At 42.8% G+C, this 19,637-nt stretch overlaps 1 protein-coding gene across 1 annotated transcript in view; it reads left to right on the top strand.

The window, feature by feature from the left end:
- smtnb (smoothelin b) overlaps window positions 1-19,637 on the top strand; it is a 51,351-nt gene that overhangs the window by 12,805 nt on the left and 18,909 nt on the right. The window contains 5 exon segments of the mRNA XM_076890871.1: window positions 8,024-8,181; window positions 9,637-9,715; window positions 9,802-9,880; window positions 10,928-11,001; window positions 16,282-16,378. Coding sequence (XP_076746986.1) covers window positions 8,024-8,181; window positions 9,637-9,715; window positions 9,802-9,880; window positions 10,928-11,001; window positions 16,282-16,378 — 487 coding nt within the window.

The following is a 19,637-nucleotide window of genomic DNA, read 5'->3' as shown; positions in this document are numbered from 1 at the left end:
GTCCATCCGGGCAAGAAGGATTGCCACTTGGAAAATGTATTTTAATTTCAGAGAAAATGTTCAAACAGAGGGAGACTGAGGACAGGCAGGATAATGAGAGGTGGGAACAGGTGGGAACACAGCTGGGGGCTAATCTGACATAACATGACAAAGGGGAAGCAAAATTGAATACATCGAATGCAGGACAAGGACTATCAAGATAAAACAGGAAGCATGAAAAATATGGAGAAGCATTACTGACTGGAGAGACAGAGAGGGAACATGAAATACGGAAAGACAGGGAAGAAACTGAGACAGAACCCTAAAGACTAAAAACTATACATAAGCACAAATCCCATACAGACAAAAAAACAACAACAACAACAAAAAAAACATGACTGACACTGCAATATTAACACAACTCAAAAACATAAGAACCCTGGGTCACCAGACCCAGTACCATGACAGTTTGTCTACTAGGAAGCTGAAGGGTAGCTCTGTATTTTTAAAGAATTACAGACAAGACTTAGTTGATGCTTAAAGCTGGTTTATTTAATTAATTTGTATCCAATTTACCAGTGTAAACATGGTGTTTGGGGTCTCATTGAAGGATTGATGTCATGGTAAGGTGTCCGCTGCTCCACTTTGAATATTGGTATGAACTTGAAACAGTGAGTACTTAGTGGATTTTCACCAAAATTGTGCCCACGTTCAAGACCATATTTGCTGGTTGTTGTTATTGTTGTTGTTTTTAAGGATGTTTTTTAAATTTTCACAAGAATTGCTAGTTCCCCTAGAGCAGGAGTCTCTATAACTCCAGTCCTCGAGAGCTACTATAACACACAGTAGCTCTTGAGGACTGGAGTTTGAGACCCCTACCTTACAGTATTTGGCCACTCCAACAATCAGAGGATTCCCTGTGAGCCGCGACTGGTTGGGGTGGGGGGAGTGAAAAAAAAAAAAGCCAAAGTGATAAATATTGGAGCAACTTAATTACTTTTTTGTTAAAATCTTAAGCTGTTGTTATCAGTTTTAAAGGAGTATTGGGTTTGAATTGTAGATAAGTGTTTGCAGTGGATTTCTGCTGATTTCTTCTTCTGATTGCTTTTTCCAACCCCTGCTTGTGGTTTTGTCACTTTTGTCTGGGGTCAAAGAAGCAATGCTGGAGACTTTTGTCTCCCTCTGCTTCTCATTTTAATGCAGGGGGAACTCTCAGGCCAGGGTCAAAAAAGGGATGCTTGAGAACCTCCAAGGGTTTGATGCGCTGGTTTGCATCCAAGGCCAACATCCGTTTAATCAGGCTGACCAATAAATCTGTATCACTTTCAGGTCCTGTTCTAACTGTGATTACTTGTTTGAGGTCATCAAGATGCTGCAGTGTTATATTTCGAGTGTCGTTGGATTGGTATCCTGTCTCATACTGAAATTGTTCTTCTGCCTTAAATGTCCAGCGCTGTTTGCTGTGGTCGTTTTGGCCATGCCACAGTCTGAATTTTAAAGCATCGTAATCTATTTTCCCAGGGTAGGGGCACCCCCATAGCAAGTTCCACAGCTACCAGCCCCAGAGACCACATGTCAATTGCTTCATTATATGGAATATGAGGCATAACTTCATACCAAATTGTCTGCACACAGGTACCAGGAATCACTACAGACACAGGACATGCTAGGCCAAAGTCAATAACTTTGACTTTGACGGGAGACTCATGGCGGTTCACAACTATTATGTTTCCAGGTTTGAGGTCAGCATGCACTATTCCCAAAGAACTGAGGTGGTACAGAGCATTTGATATTTGATTTCATTTCATTCGATAATTTGTAAAATTGGCCTCAATTCTCTTATGGGGAGACCCTGGTAATTCTGATCCTTTATGTAGTCCCACAGGTTTTGATCAATTTTGTCTGTTGCAAAATTTCAGGTTTGCTCTTGTTTATTTTAATAGCCACGTCCATATAATAAACTCCACAGGCATGAAAACTGAGAATTCTGTAGACTGGACATTGCTGGCGCTCACAGCAAAAGGATTTTGTCAATACGACTTGTAGTTTTCTCTTGGGAAGCATTTGTTTTGGGCTCACTTTTCTGTTTATTTAAACCAGCAGCAGACGGGCGCATGTCTGTCTGTGTGTGTCTGGTGCCACTGGCTGGAGTTGCTATAGCAACCAGGCTCACACCTGCCTGCTTAATGAGCTCTGTTTGTCACTCTGCCAAGATTCATCTTAAAACTGCTGCTGTGTCCACAGTGTTTGCTCTACAGCCATCATTTTACCCTCAAAACGTAGCCATCGTTATTCTCTTTCCAACAGTGTGTCTTCCAAAGCTCAGAGTTGTAAACTTTTTGAACTGTGTGGATCCAAGTAGAGGGATCACATTTCAGTCATTCAGAATGAATATGAACTTTTAATATTCATTCAGATGTTTTCTGACTCTGAATTTTCTTTTCTCATTACTCAGCTTTTTCTAATTTACACTTTAAAACATTGTGAGCTACTTTTCAACTTCTTCTGTGTGAATGTCAGCTTTCAACAGTTCTGCACTTTTGTTTTCAGGTGAAAAATTCTGTATTTTTCAGCTCATTCAACATTTTTTAACTTAAAATTCAGCAGATATGTCATATGAGCTCAAGACATTCAGCTATCAGCATTCACACTGCAGTTTCTTCAGAAAATGCATTTTTGTGATATTGTTCACACTAAATTTGACCCCTATTAATTTGTTATGAGTCAATCAAAGAAAATGTTGGTTTTGGAGAATTTTTAATTATAAAACCTTTGGTTTGTTTATTTACTGTATTTGGTTTTTCGTTTGCATGCCATGTCAAGCTTTTCCGTATATATTATTTATTATTATTTTAGATTCTCCTTCAGCTTCATATATTCTTATTTACACAAGCAGTGTGTGTGTGTGTGTGTGTGTGTGTGTGTGTGTGTGTGTGTGTGTGTGTGTGTGAATGATGTGGTTCACAAAACAAGCTGCAACGTTTGACCCAACTTTTGTGAACCTCTTCTCACAGCGTTGTTCAACAGTAATGCAGTTTTTACAGCTAACTTTTATACTTGTAATACCTGAGTTTAGTGTTGTAAAGTACATGCAAACCTCTTATATATTTAAATATATACAGCTGCAGAAGAAATCATATTTTTTGACAAATACAGGCAAATTAAAAAATGTAAAATTTAAAAAAAAAAAAGAAATTTTCAGCACGCAACGTTTCATGTTCCCATCAAGGCTCCTGTGTGTTACCATTCAACCCAGTGCACAAAAACGTCTGAAAGCCAGAGCTTTCATATAATAAGTGGTCTATTTGTTAAAGATGCTCAGACATTCAGAGGCTGTGTACTGCTCTGCGTTATTACCAAACAATGATCTAACGCTGGGAAAAGAATAGAGGTTGACACATCATTTGTATATTAATCCTGTCTAAGCACTGCATGTTTTCACATGTTTCACAATGTCAAAATGTAGTCCTGAAAATACCAGCGGTCATGGGAACTACTACAAAGGCAGTTTTGAGTACTTTGGCAGGCTTTGATTTGTCTGTGGACAGATTTTTGCCAAGTCGCCTTGGAGGTCTTGTGGGTCCATGATTGACAGGCTACAACTACGGTGAAAAGACTCCAGCACATTAAATGCAGGACAAAGAGTAACCTGTCTTTGTGTGGGACTATGCTAGGAGTTCATTTTGACATATCTAACAAACCTATCTAATATGTTTGGCATTTGAATGTAACACTCTCAGTTAATAAACAGTATAAGTAAGTATATATAAGTATAAGTATAAGCAAAAACAGAAGATAAAGGTTTTGTTTTTTTTTGGCTAATTTTTTAAAAAGTTTTACATATTAAAACTGATGTCACTAGACAAGATGTCACAAGCTACTCTGTCTGGTAACATCTTCAGGTTTTAGAAAAGTTGCCTCCACTTGAGCCAACCAAATCTGAGTGTGTGGGACAGCACCTCCCCTAGCCTAAGCTGTTTTGACAGCACAAGACCCACAGAGGGCAGTTTTTATGATGTAGTTGATGCCAATATTGTGACTACCTTAAATCCCCACCTTTTTAACCACATCTGGTGCAGTTTCTATATCGGGCAAATTAAAATTAAATTGGCCTCCCGAAACATAGTCCTATTGAAACCTGTGTCTCTCATGTGTACCAGATGACTTCAGAGGGTGCTCCTGTCCTCAGGAGCATGTCGTCAGCTGGTTGGGATTACTGGTAAACCGTAGGAGCTCTCTAATTGGCTGTGATTGATTGAGCTGCTTCAGTCGGATGTCTTTTGGAGGTTTGAGGTTTTGACTCCATAGAAAGCTGCTGCTTGGCAGGAAGTGACTCAAAGCACCCTTCAAGTGAAAGTTTTTACCAACTCCCTTGTGAAGCAACTTTCTTTTGTCATTCGCCTCCTCTCTCCTTGTTTCCTCACAAATATCATGGCGTAATGTCTCTAATACCTGTCTCCCAGCAAGGATTGTTCTCTCATCACCCTCTCATATCCACCTCCTTCCTCCTGGATCTCACCGGCTGAGTCAGGTGAGGCTGACAGGTGTGGCGGCATTTTCCTTGAAGGTCTTTCAGCACAGCAGACCAGACTGCAGCATGACTGTCTGCAGTCATTAAAGGTGCTGATATCTGGCGCTGATGTCTCAGTGACTGCATCATTTTCTGTAAAAACGTACTCTGCGTGTGTGACGACGTCGTCATGTGCGATTTCTGAGTCATGCGTCTTGTTAGAGGCACGAGCAACGTTTTCTGTCTGGGTGTAACGGCCTCTTTCTGGGTCACTGTGTCGCTGTTTGGAGCCACAGTGACAGTTGGTGAGCCAGAGGTTTGTGGTCTGGTTTGAAAAATGCCTGCAGGGACGGTCACTGGTGTGAGATGCTGTCAGCGTGTAACCAGAGGGATATTTTTCACCTTCTCCGCTCTCATGACACAGCTCACTCTTTGTCAAGGCCGCTGTCACGAGGCGCCAACTGGACTCTGTTACTACCCAAGCGCATGTTTCCGTCTCTGCTTCTTTGACCGTTATTCTGTTTTGTTTGGCAGGCATCCAGGTGTAAGGTGTGTTTTATTAGTCTGGGTTAAGCCCGCTCATTTCTTTCCTGTGCGAGGAAGTGCAGATATGTAAAGGGAGAAAGTGGGTTACAGTCTTTGGCGGCACTGGCCAGTTGAATTCAACAAATAAATGTTGCAACCAATCCAGCAGCCATCTGTCTGCTGATTGGTCCGTTTAAACCCCCTGTACATGTTAGACGTTACTATTTGAAGTTGTTTTTAGAGCAGGTCAAGTCGAAGTGCTCGAGTCTGCTCTTAATGACTTTAATTCCTCCATTTAAGTCACATGCTCTGATTCTCTCCACACTGTTTAATCATTTCTCATGATTTTTGTTTTAAGTTTAAGCTGAATTGGAGCCTGCTAGAGAATGCTAGGCACACATTACTGTCTTTGAATTGAGGGTTGAAGCTGTGCTGCTCTAAATCATGAATAAATAAATTAGTTAGCCCTGATACTTGGTGAAAAGAGTACTGGCTGTACCATCACATCCTGACACTCGCTCAGCGCAGAGCCCGGCAGTGTGGTAAGGGATGACTCGAGGGAGAGTGTTTGAGTTAGTGTAACACGGGCGTGTGAAGGACACACTGGCCAGTGATGAGCGAATGTGATCTCATTTTCCTGCTTCACAATCAGAAACCAGCCATTGTCTCACCAGGTCATAGTTTCTCTGTGCTGGGCTAGAAACAAACCCAGTGCCTGATTGCTGTATTTCGCTGCCTTCTTTTTCTCTTGTGAGTCAGTAGGAATGTGAGGAATGACCTTTGCGAGGACTGACTGTTTCCCACCCAGCTCTCATCTGCCCATTTTTAGTCATGCACAGGTCTAGTTTCTCCTTCGTTTTTCTTTGTCATCCTAACGCTCCATTTCTTTACTATAACCTATTATCCATCTCCTGCTTTCTCATATCCTTTCTTTCCAGCTGTTTATGAGCACTTTCTCTTCTTACCCTTTCTTTTCAGTCAGCTCAGCACATTGAATTTCCACAAATTGCAGCATAAAGAAAGAGCCCCTGTGAGCCGGAGTAGCTTGGGCTGCATATTTTGTGAAACCTCAAAAACCACTGGACCTCTTCATCTCTTGTGAGAAGTGCCTCCTCCTCCTCTTCCTCCCATGGGCCTAGCAGTGGGGCTACATCAACCCCCTTTTTCAAGCCATCAGCATGTGGGGCTTAGCTTAACAACCACATCCAGCTCCCTTCAGAAGAAGGCAGTTGGCACACACAGGTTTGAGTCACAACACTGCAGGTTTTAACCGGTGCAGCGGGAAACCTTAAAGTGTGTGAGCATGAGATTCATAAGAAAAGCCTGCCAGAGGAGCTGTTCCTCTCTGCGTGTGTTGACAGGTTCCTGCTGTTGTGTTTTTTTTGTTTTTTTGTTTAAAAAAGAGCGATTTATCTCCCGTTTGACAGGAGAGGGCTCTCTCTACCCTGCGCTCACGGCTGTTGCTGACACGAAGGCGCCTGTCTTGTTGAAGTGGTGTTTCTGTCTGCAGGTGTGCTTTTATATACACTTGAACACCTTAATTAGTCCTCTTTGGCTCGAGGAAAAGATGTGCCTTTTAAGTAACAGCCACTCAGAGCGATGAAATGGCTCACTCAGTGTTTTAAGTGGGCCATTCAACTTTTCTGGGTCCCGCTGCAGTCTGGCTGCCATTCAGCGAGACAGGGTAAGACACCACAGTAGTGTGTTGACCCGGGGAGACAAACACACTTCTCATCCTTAGTGCTGAGCACCAGCTGTTGCCAGGCCAATTTCTAATCCTGCGCTCTGTCTCGTCACATTAGTGAACTCTGATCACTTGTCATCGCAAATCTCTAAAGCGCCCATCACCCTACTGACCCTATAACTCTTTACTACATGTTCGAAAGTAAGCCAGCAGTGCATGGATGGGAACTTCTACTCTATTTGAACTCTCAAAATGTCTAAATGGAGCATCTGAAGCATCTAAGCATTTTTTTTCTTGTTGGAAAAAAAAACACACTGAAGTCAGGGTTCAGTATTTTGCCAAAGGATAACTAGAATAACTAGAGGAGCCAGGGATCGAACAAACGACCTTCTGATTAGTAGATAACCCACTCCACTTCCTGAGCCACAGTACACAGTACTCTCTCAGCCCTACCAGGGATACATCCATGACCTTTGTCACCACAAACTATAGTCTGACCAAGCCATGAGATCGGTGGGAAAGCTAATTATACTACTGAGTACGCGCACATACTTGGAGCTGGAGTTCAATGATTCCAGATTTGTATTTTTTCAAACAGCTGAAGGTTGCGTGAAAAGCTTATCCTACATGCCAACCATGCCTGCATGAGCAAATGATAACGGTGTCATCCAAAGTTATCTGCAATGCATGGAAAAAATCCCAAATCTCTCCAATTAATTCTCTAGCTCTTCCAACACATTCCTCAACACCATTTACACCATTTATTATCCTAATCGCAGTCACACCTAATCGCAATTAGGCTCGCATAATTAAAAATCGCTGAGTTGAGTCCCAAACTTTATTGGATACGCTGTCTCTCGTGTGTGTGTGTGTGTGTGTGTGTGTATGTGTGTGTGTGTGTGTGTGTGTGTGTGTGTGTGTGTGTGAGAGAGAGCTGGGATTAATTACTGAGACCAAAAGTAACAACATATTGTAACTATAATGTAATTACCAAATTTAGTACTATAACGTCACATTACTGCATTACTGGTGAAATAAAATGTGATCGCAGTAATGTGTTACTTTTGTTACGTGTTACGCTCAGTGCTGCTCGCCACCTTGTACTTACACTGTCAGCAGGTCTGTGACTCTTTACCTGCAGACTCTCATGTAACTATGTGGCCATTTCCTGAAATGTGAGCAAGCCTCTGCGCTGTATTTACTTGTGAATATGTGCAGATATGCAAACGTAAGACTAAACTTTGCAAGCCAAATGTTTGCCGCTCTGTGCAGCCTCCATCCTTCATGCACTTTATTCTGTTTGTCTTTTATTATGGTGTCTGCAGCTGGATGGAACTGTGGATCTGGACGAGAGGCGCTGCATCCGTTCAGCCATCCGGGAGCTGAGGAGGAGGGAGATTGAGGACATGGAGGCAGCTCTGGCTAGCAAGAGATTTCGACCCACACGCCTCAATCAGCAGGAGGACAAGGAGAACCAGCACAGGTGAAGCTGCACACACAGACACACAGATGTCTGTGCTGATGACAGTTTACTAGGCCAGGTGAACTGGAAATGCTGAAAAAACAATCTTCAACTCCACTGGGAAAGCTCTGGAAAAGTCAAGTTAGCAAATCACAGGAGAGAGAAAACTGCAACAGTAAAGTTTCCCATCCCTAAAATTTCCACCTAGTGTGGCTGTTTTACAATAAATACTTTCACTTTCAAATATCCCACACCGTCATGTGTCACATTAACGTAGATCAGCTATCGCAGTCTGTTTGATTATTTACCTTTCAGAGACTTTCCAGCACCTGTCGTCCAGCTAAGCAGCGTGGACTAATGGGTTACTTATTTGAATCACTTTATGTTGCCATAAACATAGCACAGATTCTGGTAAACCCGAGTAAAATTAAAATATTATCTCTTGAAATCTCTCCAGTAATGACCGACTAGAGAATTAAAAATGAAAAGCAAACAAATTTACAGCAAAATTGAAACAAGTTTCTTTCAGATGACAAAAGGGGGGAAAAAGGTCGAATCGTTTGCTAAATAAAGACAATAAGGAACAAGAATCAAGCAGGAACTCAAAGTGTGGATGATTTGAGAAAAATCCCAAGTTCCACGTGATCTGCGACATATTTTATAGGTTTTCATTAAAGTTCAAGACTGCACCACAATCCCATCATCTGTTCTGGAGTAAAGGGAAGAAGTGACATTATTGGATAAGAAGCAGACGCACAGAATCAGCCGCCACTCTCCTCCTCCATCGCCGAATCCTAATATAAGAGTGGTGACGGGGCCCTGATTGTTTCCATTCAGTGCTGCTCTCGAATGACTTGCGTTACAATAACACAGGAGGTGCCTCAGTGAAGCTGCTAAAGAAAGCATGCTTTTGCACATGCATGCACGTATTCATATGCCAGGACACAGAAACCCATCTGAAAGTGGGATAGAAATGGGGTAGGAGGAAAGGCCATTGTCCCGTGCCTCACAGTGGTGGAATGTGAAGTATTCCACTCCGGCATTGCTGCGCATCTTTTTAATGCCAAAGAGCGGAGAGAAGCGAGGATAATGAGTATGTGAGTAATAGAAACCACCATAAAAGCAAGGAGTGAAATGGAGAATATGAGGCTGAAAAAGGGAAAATAAATGCAGCTTTTTTTTTAGGGGTGGGGGGGAATGTCATTGGCTGTCAAATCTGTCATGTCGTAATATCACTTCTTCCATGCTCGATTTGGGAGTGTTCCCTCTGGGTTTTCTCTCTGCCAAGAAAACCGTCCTTTATCTTTCAAATTACCTTCAGCTGCCTGTAATATATGGGCAGAAGCTTCAGATTAGAGTCAGAGGAGCCAAAGTTTTACAGTCTGATATTTTAAACTATTAGGCTTTCTAGTTTGTTTCATGGTGAGTGGGGACTAGTTGAAGATCCATTAAAATGTCTTTGCGTTTCTTTCTCAGGTCAGAATCCAACGAGAACTTGGATGGGCTGAAACAGAAACTGCAATCAATCCGGGACATCGACGAGCTTCAGCAAATGGTGAATATCGTATCGTAATATCAGTAATGCTAACGTCTCACATCACTTTGTAGTTTCACTGAGCTTTTGCGTGTGTTTGCTCATAGCTCAACGCAGCCAGCGAGTTCAAGGAGAGGAGAATGATCCGAGCGGCCATTCGGCAAGTTCAAGAGGAGCAGCAGCAGGGTGAGTGGGATCCAGTAACACTTGTCTGACGGAGCGGAATCAGAAACATCTTGTCTTATAATGACAAATCAAATTAGGGTGTTGCAGTCTTCATGCCACGGTGGCATCTCAAACAGTTTAACCAAGCTATAATTTGCACCAGTGTAATTAGAGAGAAATGCACCAGAGGGAAATATGTCAGAATTTCAAGTCTTCAGATGTTTGCGGTTTGTTGCAAAAGATGTAAATTGGTTTGATGAGGATGCAGAGAGGAAGAAATTCCAGAGATGGACTAATTATTGCTCATTTACAGATGAAAATTATTACATTGTTATGAAATAATCCCTGGTTCTCTCATACTGGGCCTTGGTGCAACAATAGACAGGGAGAACATGCAAACACATGCACATAGAAAGACCTCGGCCAGATGGTGGATTTGAACCCAGGACCTTCTTGCTGTGAGGCAACGGCACTAACTAGGCTGAAAAACTGCCTAAAAATCAAGCCGTTTGCATAGTCTCGTGCATGCGCTTTTGGCTTAGAGTTATCTTGCACATTCACTGATTCCATGTGCTACAGCATCCATCATTGTAGCACTTGGACATCAATACTTCAAGAGCCATCCAGGCACCATGTGCACATCCAGAAGAGGGTGCTAGAATTAAAGGTAAAGAAATGAACTTAGCTATTCATTGTGGAACGTGAAAGTAAAAGTAAGTTGGCCTTATCATTGTCTTGGCCATAAAGTATGTTCACGTGTGAGCGCTCAGTGCCATAGTTACTAGGGCAGATCTACGATGCTGGGTCAGATAGGGGATTCCTGTCATGCCTAAGTGCTGTCTGGCCCGTGTGAACATTGAACTGCACGTAGGAGGCTGTATGTACAGGGTGATACACGCACACAAAAAAGCAACCCATTTTCAATTTAACTTGTGTCCCCCTGTGTTTCCTCTTCTTTTAAAATCACACATGACCAGAATGTTAACATGAGATGAGATTATGAGAAGGTATCTACTTTGCTCTAAATATTCCTGTACTGTATTTCTATTGTGTGCCCATGTTTGTTAGTGGTCGTGGAGAGGGGGAAGACTTCTGGCTTGGAGCCTGAGGGTGTGCAGTCCCAAAGCAGCATGGGAACTGGGGTGAGTACTGCAGAGTTACTGGAGTGGGAAGAAGAACGATTAAATGTCACAGCGCTGTGCTGGTGCAGTCCTGACATCTCACTTATATCTGACGGGTAAACCGTCTGGTGTCAGCTTCCATTTACAAAAATCATCTATGCATGGGGCCGTTTACGGGTGTCACGTTCTGTTGCATGGCAGCAGTGACCACCGAGGTTTCTCTGCTGCCGCAGTGAAGAATGCACAAAACAACAAACAATGAGACTTGAGTCACTTACCGGAGTGGGAATATAGCTGCACACAAAACAAAAAAACACATGCCTGAGGCGCCACAGAGGGAGGAATGTGTTTGTCACATATTCCTATTCAGGTTCGACCAAACCGAGGAAAATGATAAAATGTGCTTTGACTTTGGTGTGAGGGCGGAAAATTGTTTTTGACAGGGAGAGTCTCCCAGGTGCTGTCATTTCACACACATGTAACTGAAAAGCCTGTCTCATTTTTGAAGAAAAAAAAAGTTTTAAAGTATGGATTTCTTAAGATTTCTGTTACATCTGTCGGACAACTACTTTTAGCTGGAGTATTCGGCCTTGTCTCAGAGGTCCCTCACAGCTGGTGTGCCCTCTTGTGGCTGAGCAGCGGAGCCTTACAGGAGGAGACGTTAGGTTATCCGCTGTCAGTGATCAGTTTCTTGATAAAAGCTCTCTTTCCAGTGGATAGGATTTCTATAGGGAAAATTCATTTTGTATGCAGCCACTGCTCTTAAGACTAAGTCCCTGAGTGATGAGACCACCTCCCATATCTGTGCTTTTAAAGAGGGGAAAAATACAGTCACTCACCTTATCAGAGTTCTGGTGTTTCATTTAAAAGCACTTGTTTTTCCCACCACAGAGATGCAAAGGGGGAGAAATGAAAGGCTTTTAGTATCAGTCCCATTGTCTGCTGGAGCCTGTGCTTTGCTTGCATTCCTGTGTGTGTGTGTTCTCCTCAGCTAGGAAGTGATGATGGCATGTTGGCGTAACAGGATGCCCTATCACTCAAGCCTATTTTACCTCACTTCCTTCAAGACAGCTGAACAGTACGTTGGTGAAATTGTGAGGATGGACGAGGAGGGGGAGTGGGAAAATGCGGAGGTCGGGGGTTGAATTCGGAAGGATGGACAGACAGACGGCCCACCAGCTGTGCCCCGGCAGTCTTAAAAGTCTGTACTGAAATGGGAATGTGGGCCAAAAAAAACAGCAGCCAGCAACAGCAGCAGCAGCAGGGCTCCTTCCAGTCACATCACAGCGTCGGATCTCTTTGAGCCTCTTACAATTGTTCCGTTGAAGATGGTCTTAGATAGGCCTGAAAAGCAGCACGCAGACACAAGCGGCATGCAGTATGTGTATGTGAGCCCGGACTCAAGAAGTTGCCTGTATACAAAATGATGAACGAAGGTGTTTAATTAGTAGGTTAATACGGCTGTTTGTCTGTATTTATGCTAGATTCCGATCGCATTTAGAATTTAATGTTTCTAATGCTCACATGCGCGGGTAGCTGAGGTACACTTAAAGTTTCCTTTTGCCCATTTTCTAGTAACCACGTGGAAACTTTAATTATATGTATGTAGCAGAAAAAAATGTCAGCACACAGAAAGGGTCCTTTTGATTATTGCAACACATAAAGGCACAAAATATTGAAATTGTGTTTTTTGTTTTTTTGAAGAGCACAACTCCCCAAAAAAGAAGTCAAAACGAGAGCAGAGTGTGTCAGAAGTTAATGTGTCAACCAGGCAACCCATTAACCTGTAAAAGTGTCCGTGAGTCTGAGTGTGGTGGGGGTCAGATCCCTCTGGAGACAGAATGGGAGGGAGGGGAAGTCAAGGGAGTGGCTTCTTGGTATTATATGTGTATGTGTGTGGTGTTTGTGGTGGTGTAAATGTTTGTGCGTGGGTGTGTATGATGTGGCTGCGGGAGCAGAGCGTCAGAATAGCCGACGTCCTGACTCCAAGAGGGTTGCTGCTGATAGAGAGGGAGAGAGAGAGGCAGTCAGTCGCGTGAAGAGAAGGTAAATGTCACTCTGATTTTATCGCAGGCTAAACACGCCTCTCATTTTCTTAACCTTTGTTTTTTTTTGTTTTTTTTCCTTGTCCTGAAAAGGCATGTAAATATCTTTCCTCGTCAGTCTGTGCTCATTTCTTTCTGAGCGGAGAATGGGATGTGCCTGCCTCTGTGTTTACATTTCAGGTATGTGTACTTAATGGTTTATTGCTCACTTAGATCGCTCGGTGCGCATTTTAGCCAACAGGTAGACTAACTACAGCTGAAAGTTTTCACGTTTTGCATGAAGATCCATTCAAATAGTCAAAGTGTTGTTTAACAAGTTTAACAGAAACTGTAATATTTAATGCTGGATTTTAAAATGGATTTATTAAACTAAACTTTGAAAGTTTGCAGGTTCGCTTACTATCTAGGCGTGTTCAGTTCAGACAGGCTGCTTGTTGGTTTGTTGTTTAATCATAAAATTGCTACAATAAGGAACCTTAGTTGTCAAAAACAAGCCCCAGTATGTGCAATAGAGAGGGTTTAGCAGACTTCTTAGAGGTGAATTGTGAAAGCGTCCTGTAGGAGGAAAAGTCTAAAAAAGACCAGAAGGAAAGCTTAGACTGGCATGTGCTGATCTGCAGTAAGTAAAAATGGGAATGAGACTCTGGTCTGACGACTTCTGCGGGTTTCCTCACTCCAGACTGAGTGTATATGTGATGCAGAGATGATTCCTGCTTCATTCCAGATATTGTATTTCATTTGTTGGAGGTTAGCCGAGCGTGTGGTTCCTCAGGCTGCCGTAATGGAAAGTGAGCCGCCAGGTTCCTTCTTCTTTTCTTCTTCTTCTTCCACGTAGCGGCATGGAAGACCCTCAAATGGGTCTGACCTCACCAGTGGAGTGATGGATTTAACTTCCACGGAAAACTGGAAGTTAAACCCCGTCATTTAATCCAACTATGGATTAAAACCCGACGTGTTAATCCACAGTTGAGCTCACTTGTGTGAGCTGGTTGGTAAAAGAGGTGCTTGTGTCTCATTCTGAGCTCTCATTGTTGTTTTTTGTGGAGTTGAGGGTTCAGAGGAGTCCAGATGGCCCACGCCTCGCTGCGGTCACGGGAGAGGACAGTTGTTTTTCTGTTTACGAGGTTGAGATTTTGCAATTATAGTCTGACACAAACAGGCGCTTGAGGCCGTATGGGACAATTGGCTGGAGCGACAGGGTGTCGGTGTTGGTTCCCCTCTGTCAGGTCCCAGCCATCAGGGCCAGAGCGAAGCCGCTAATGATAGCATGGCGGCTGGCAGCAGGTCCTGTACTCTGGTCTCGATCTCTATTTCCACTTTATCTTCCCCTTTTTTTTCACTCAGCCTCGCTGTCTGTGAGAAATATGTTCCCTGTGGTTTAGTGGGAGTTTTAAATGACGGCTGTCTGTCTGAGGCCCGGTAGGAGCAGCAGAGGGTGAGGGGGGTGAGCACGTGAGGGAAGGCTTGTTCTCTTTGATTGTGTTTGTTGCTCGAACACAATTATCTCCCCCTGCGACTCTTTGATTGGGTGACTGCGCTCAGGATGCAAGCATCCTCTCGCCTCAGTGCACCATAGTGCCTTCATTACAGGAGACTGTTTGTGCCCTGCAAAACCATCAGACGCTTTAATGACTCATTATAGGAGCATTCTGCTATGTTTCTGTGGCTTGCCGCAGTGTATAGGTGACATTTATTGTTGTCTAGAAAAGCTCAGAAAACCTTTTTCTCGAGCCCCTGAGTCTGTGCTCTGCTTTTAGCTCCATATGGAAACCTGGAAAAAGTGACATCAGGGCACCTGCTACGTAGATTTATACTGTTATAATATCACATTTAGGAGTTCAACTCCCCTTTTGGCTTATTTTAGCAACAAAATGTAATCATGTGTCCCAACCCGAGCTGTGCATTTTCCACATTCACCTTTTGCCTGCGTCTCATCACATTTTCTCCTCTGCTTTCAAGCCACTATCTCCTGTGATCTGCTCAAGGAGGGGAAGGTCACAGTCAAGAGAGCATAAAGCTGTCGGGTTTCTTTCTTGCCTCTTGCTTGTGTTTGACTTGGAGCAGGCTTTGTGGTTGGTCCTCTGTCTGCACGGATCACACATTGCACTGATTAAATTCCATTTAAAACACCAAAGGTGTGATTTGTAGGATTTTCACTCTGCTTCTGCTGTTAACAACCAGGCCAGCCTTTTGTCTTGAATAAGATAATTTACACATGGGGAACTGATTGTGCGGTTGGGTGTGTGCATTTTCTTTCCATGCCTGAGAGATAGTGAATGTGTTTAAGGAGCATTTGGCAGTAATAGTAGGCTGTAAATCTGGTTTAAGTATTATATTTTCATGTATTGTATGTTTTTTCAGGATCCACCCCAGCATTTGTTGTGCTATTCTTAACCCAGATGCCTCTTTTAAAGTGATTTTTGCGCTGTGATGTCATTCATCATTTCAAATGAGCTGCTGAGTGACGAGCAACACCTGAAGCTCCACACAAGACAATTTTGCCCTTTAGTAGAAAAGTTTAAGTCTCCAGAAGTTTGAGTTAAGAGTATGTTTGTTGGTGATTTGAAGACTGTGTGTGTGTGTGTGTGTGTGCGTGTGCGTGCGTGCGTGCGTGCGTGCGTGCGTGTGTGTGTGTGTGTGTGTGCTCAGAGAAGCCCTATTTGTGCAGCTGATTTTCCCGTGGAGTAGCTCAAGGTCAAGCACCAGAGGCCCAACAGTAGTGTCGGCATCCACATCTTTCCCTCTCTGTTCTCTCTCTCCTGTTTCTTTTCTTCAATCCAAAATGCTGCCGCCTCCTCCCCGTGACCTCCTGCATTGGTTAAAGTGCTGAGGTAATCTAAAGATGGTCAAATCATGGGCCTAATATAGCAGTAAACCAGGTGGTGAATGCACATGTTTGCTTTTTAGCCACTCAGGGCGCCTCTCTCTCTTTCTCAGCCATACACAATCTAAAGTAAACATCCTTACTTTTCCAGCTGGCCAAGCTGTGTTGCTCATCCATGCTCAACGCCTCGAGCATTTGACCTCGACCTCAAACAAAAGACAGTTGTGATCACCAGCTAACCTCAGACCTACGACAGTAACTGATCTTTCATTCTGGTTTTGATCGGAGGAGTGGCTGCCTGCTGCTCGGAGCAATGGCTGAACGCATTGAGCCTTTTGAGAATTTCAGCTCAGTTGAGTGCAGCTTTGCTTTTTGCAGCTGAATTGAAGATCACTAAGCACATGTTATTCTTTTCTTCTTTTTTTTTCACAGGAGACTGAGAAGGAGAGCCGCAGTGAGCGTATCCGATCTCAGATCTGGGAGTTAAGCAGCCAGCAGACACAACAAAACAGAGAGCAACAGAGAATAGGTGAGAATGAATGCGAGTACTCTTCAAAAGAGAGGGAAATTTTCACCGTTTTATGGTTTGTTTTTCATAAGAAAAAAAGAGAAGCTGCACAACCTCACGCTTGCAGGATATTACTTCTGTCACACTTAGGGATCACTGCCATATAGAAGTTTGTATATACTGTAAACATGCCCTAAAGGTCAAGTTTAGTCAGGCAATATCAACACAAAACCAACACTGGTCACCTCTGTTACACGTATGTGTAAATGCATACGCCTCTCTTGATGCCTTTTCCTCTGGAGCGCCTGTTAAAATAGTTGGCCAAAGGAGCCATTCTCCTCATGAGGTGGTCGTCGGGAGGTCATGTTAGTTCAGCCTTTTTATGCTCCTTCATCTAACTTTATTAAGTGTTTGGGGTAACTCACAGCCACGACTAAATCTCTTTGGCTACACGTCCTTTACTTTTTCTTTTTTTAAGTGTAAAGTAATTTCATTAGCCACTCTGTCAGTCCAGCCATCAATAAAGTAATGTCAGTTCATGCCTTTAAGAGGAAACAAGTGTGCTACATTTGCAGCAACACTTGCAGAGCTAACACGAGCAGCTTGTAAAACGTGTAAAAGTGATTGAAGTCTTGTTGCAAGCCTGTTTGTGTTTTTTGTCATTTTTACTTTTTTTTTTTTTTTTTTATCCCAATGACCACTTTGTATAACTTAAGACCAAATTTAACTTTGGCCATCCTTAGCTGATTTCAGCACACATTTGGCTAACTGGAGGTTGGCCCAAGGCTCATAGTCATAATGTCATTCTGTGTGGCCTGGTCAGCCATGGGCTTGGCTCTTGGTGTCCTTCACATGGATGAGGGGTTGGTGATGGGGTTCTGGGAAGCAACAGAGGGAAACCCAGCAACCACACCTCTGCTAAATAAAGCTGATACCAGAACAGAACTGAAGCCTCCTTTACGTGGCCGTGAAACTCCCCACTGTTCTGCATTTAGCTGTGCCTTACAATTTAAGCCAGGGTGAAGCTAGGGTCAATAAAAAAAAAAGACCACCATAGAAATGTAAAGAGGAAAGGGAGCTTTTTTAAAATGGATCAACAAAGACATGGGACATTTGTGGTTGGTGTAATACAGTGTAGGCAGGGTGGGCATGTGGTTCCTGAAGGTGTGGTCGTCTTAAGCCCTGAGCATAAACGCATAATTCCGCGTTTCACATACAAAGAAGAAGCTTATATTTACATGCTTACGTCAGTGACCATGTGTCACTATACCGGTAAGGTTATGATTTCAAGAGTTTCTCAATGCTTTAAGTTCTCAGGGGAGAGCGAGTTCCTTTGAACGTATCTTATGCAATTTTAAAGCTTTGAGCTGATCGTTTTGGAGGTGATGTGGGATAGGGGTAGTTCAGACTGAGAAAGTGATCCCCATACAGTAACTTATTAATCTAAAGGTTTTGCACAAAAATATTATCCTTTTGACTCTATTTGGGTCATAATTTGCAAAAAGAGCGTCATTTGCTATTCAATAGTACGTGAAGCTAACAGCTGAGACCACTAACTCCTCAGGATTTTGTGGTCTGTATACAGTACACACACAGTTTCACGGATTTTGTTTGCAAACAAGTGAATTCCTCGCTGCTGATCATTAGAAAGAATGGACATGCTCAAAGGCACAAGTGGCCAGGTGATTTGTCTAGCTATTAGTATAAGTACAAGTCCCCTGTCATTCGCTATAGTCTTTGGTCTAAACCAACAAATCGCTGATTAACCATAGTGTCACAGCACCAGTGCAAATATTGCTATAACACATGAAATCTCTTTACACAATCACAAGCTGAGCAACCAAAATTGGCACACAGGTATATCTTAGGCCCCCTATATTAGATCTTATTATGTTGCCTGGCAACCACCTGCCAACGCAACAAAAAAGAAAAAAAGAAAAGAAAAAAAAAAGTAACAAATTATGAAAGCATCATCTCATTTTGCAACAATAACATCTAATTTATATCCACAAAGCTTTAATGATGCGTGATATGACCTAATCACGGTTCCTAGCAACCACCTAATAACACAGACCCCGCAGTACCGTAGCACAAGCGTGTACTAGCTCTAAAAACAAGTTGCTTAATCCCACCACAGGTCGGATCATTGAAAGATTACGTACGTTTTTGTTTTTTTTTAACCTCTCTGTCAGTGTTGCTCTTCCATTTGGTTGCCACTGAAAAGTTTCAACAGCAACTACATGCACGGACAGACATTCATTGTTCCTGAGGATGAATCATTCAGACTCTAGTAATCCAGACTGTTTCTTTTCTTTTTCCTTTTTTTTTCACCACGGTGAGGTTAAACTTGTAGATTTGAGTAAAATATCAAATCATATTGTATTACTGTGTGTTGTATGAGTTGTCAAATTGAATAAAAAATACTAATAATGAAAGTCCAGAGCTGCTGGCATGGCTCCAAATCTACAATGGGGTTAATATTGTGTTTACATCTAATATAACAACTTCTTTTAAAATACTTTGTGGCTAACAGGGCTAACTGTTGCCTTCATCACCTTGCTACAGAAGCCTGTGCCCAGCCTGTTACAACAAATTTAAGGTTTGATTAAACCATGGAACTGCTCATGAGCAGCTGAAACGAACTCGTGTTGACCCCTTTACAGCCAGCACAAATACTGGGCAGGCTTCCTCTGGGGTCATTGCTTCACTGTCAAAGCAGTATAAAGAAAGCTCTTGGTTGTCCTTTGTTTGTGCTCCGTATATATACTGGCAGAAGGCTGTAGCGTTTTGTTGCTATTTTGAAATATATATATAAAAAAAATGCAAGCCTCTCATTATGCAGTAGCAGTGGGGATTTTCCCAGAAATGGCCACACAATAGATACGACAGCTTCCCAACGGCAACGACGTGAACAATAACGTGAGTTTGCTGGAGAGCAGCTGTGTGTGTGTGTGTGCGTGTGTGTGTGTGCGCGCGCGCGCGTGTGCTGGCTCTCACCTCGGTTATTACACTTATTAAAGACCAGTAATTGAGCTTTGGTTGAGTGCATTGCGAGCTATAGACACTACTGTGTAGCGGACCATTATTGTCCTAATTGTGTGTCCCGATCACGTTTTCTATTCAGGCTGTATTACATAAGCATTCGGTCTGTTTAATCAACAGCTTGCTGCCATTTTTAGCTTCTCTCATATCTGAAACAATTCACAGGATTATTTTGGGAAATTGCTTTAAAAGCGATAAACTATTATTAATAAACTTATTGTGCAGAATCTACAAAGCA

This window comes from Maylandia zebra, linkage group LG12 (genome assembly GCF_041146795.1).
Source record: "Maylandia zebra isolate NMK-2024a linkage group LG12, Mzebra_GT3a, whole genome shotgun sequence".
Classification (NCBI taxonomy): domain Eukaryota; kingdom Metazoa; phylum Chordata; class Actinopteri; order Cichliformes; family Cichlidae; genus Maylandia; species Maylandia zebra.
Note: the sequence above shows the minus strand (reverse complement) of the source record. Positions and strands in the feature narration are given on the sequence as shown.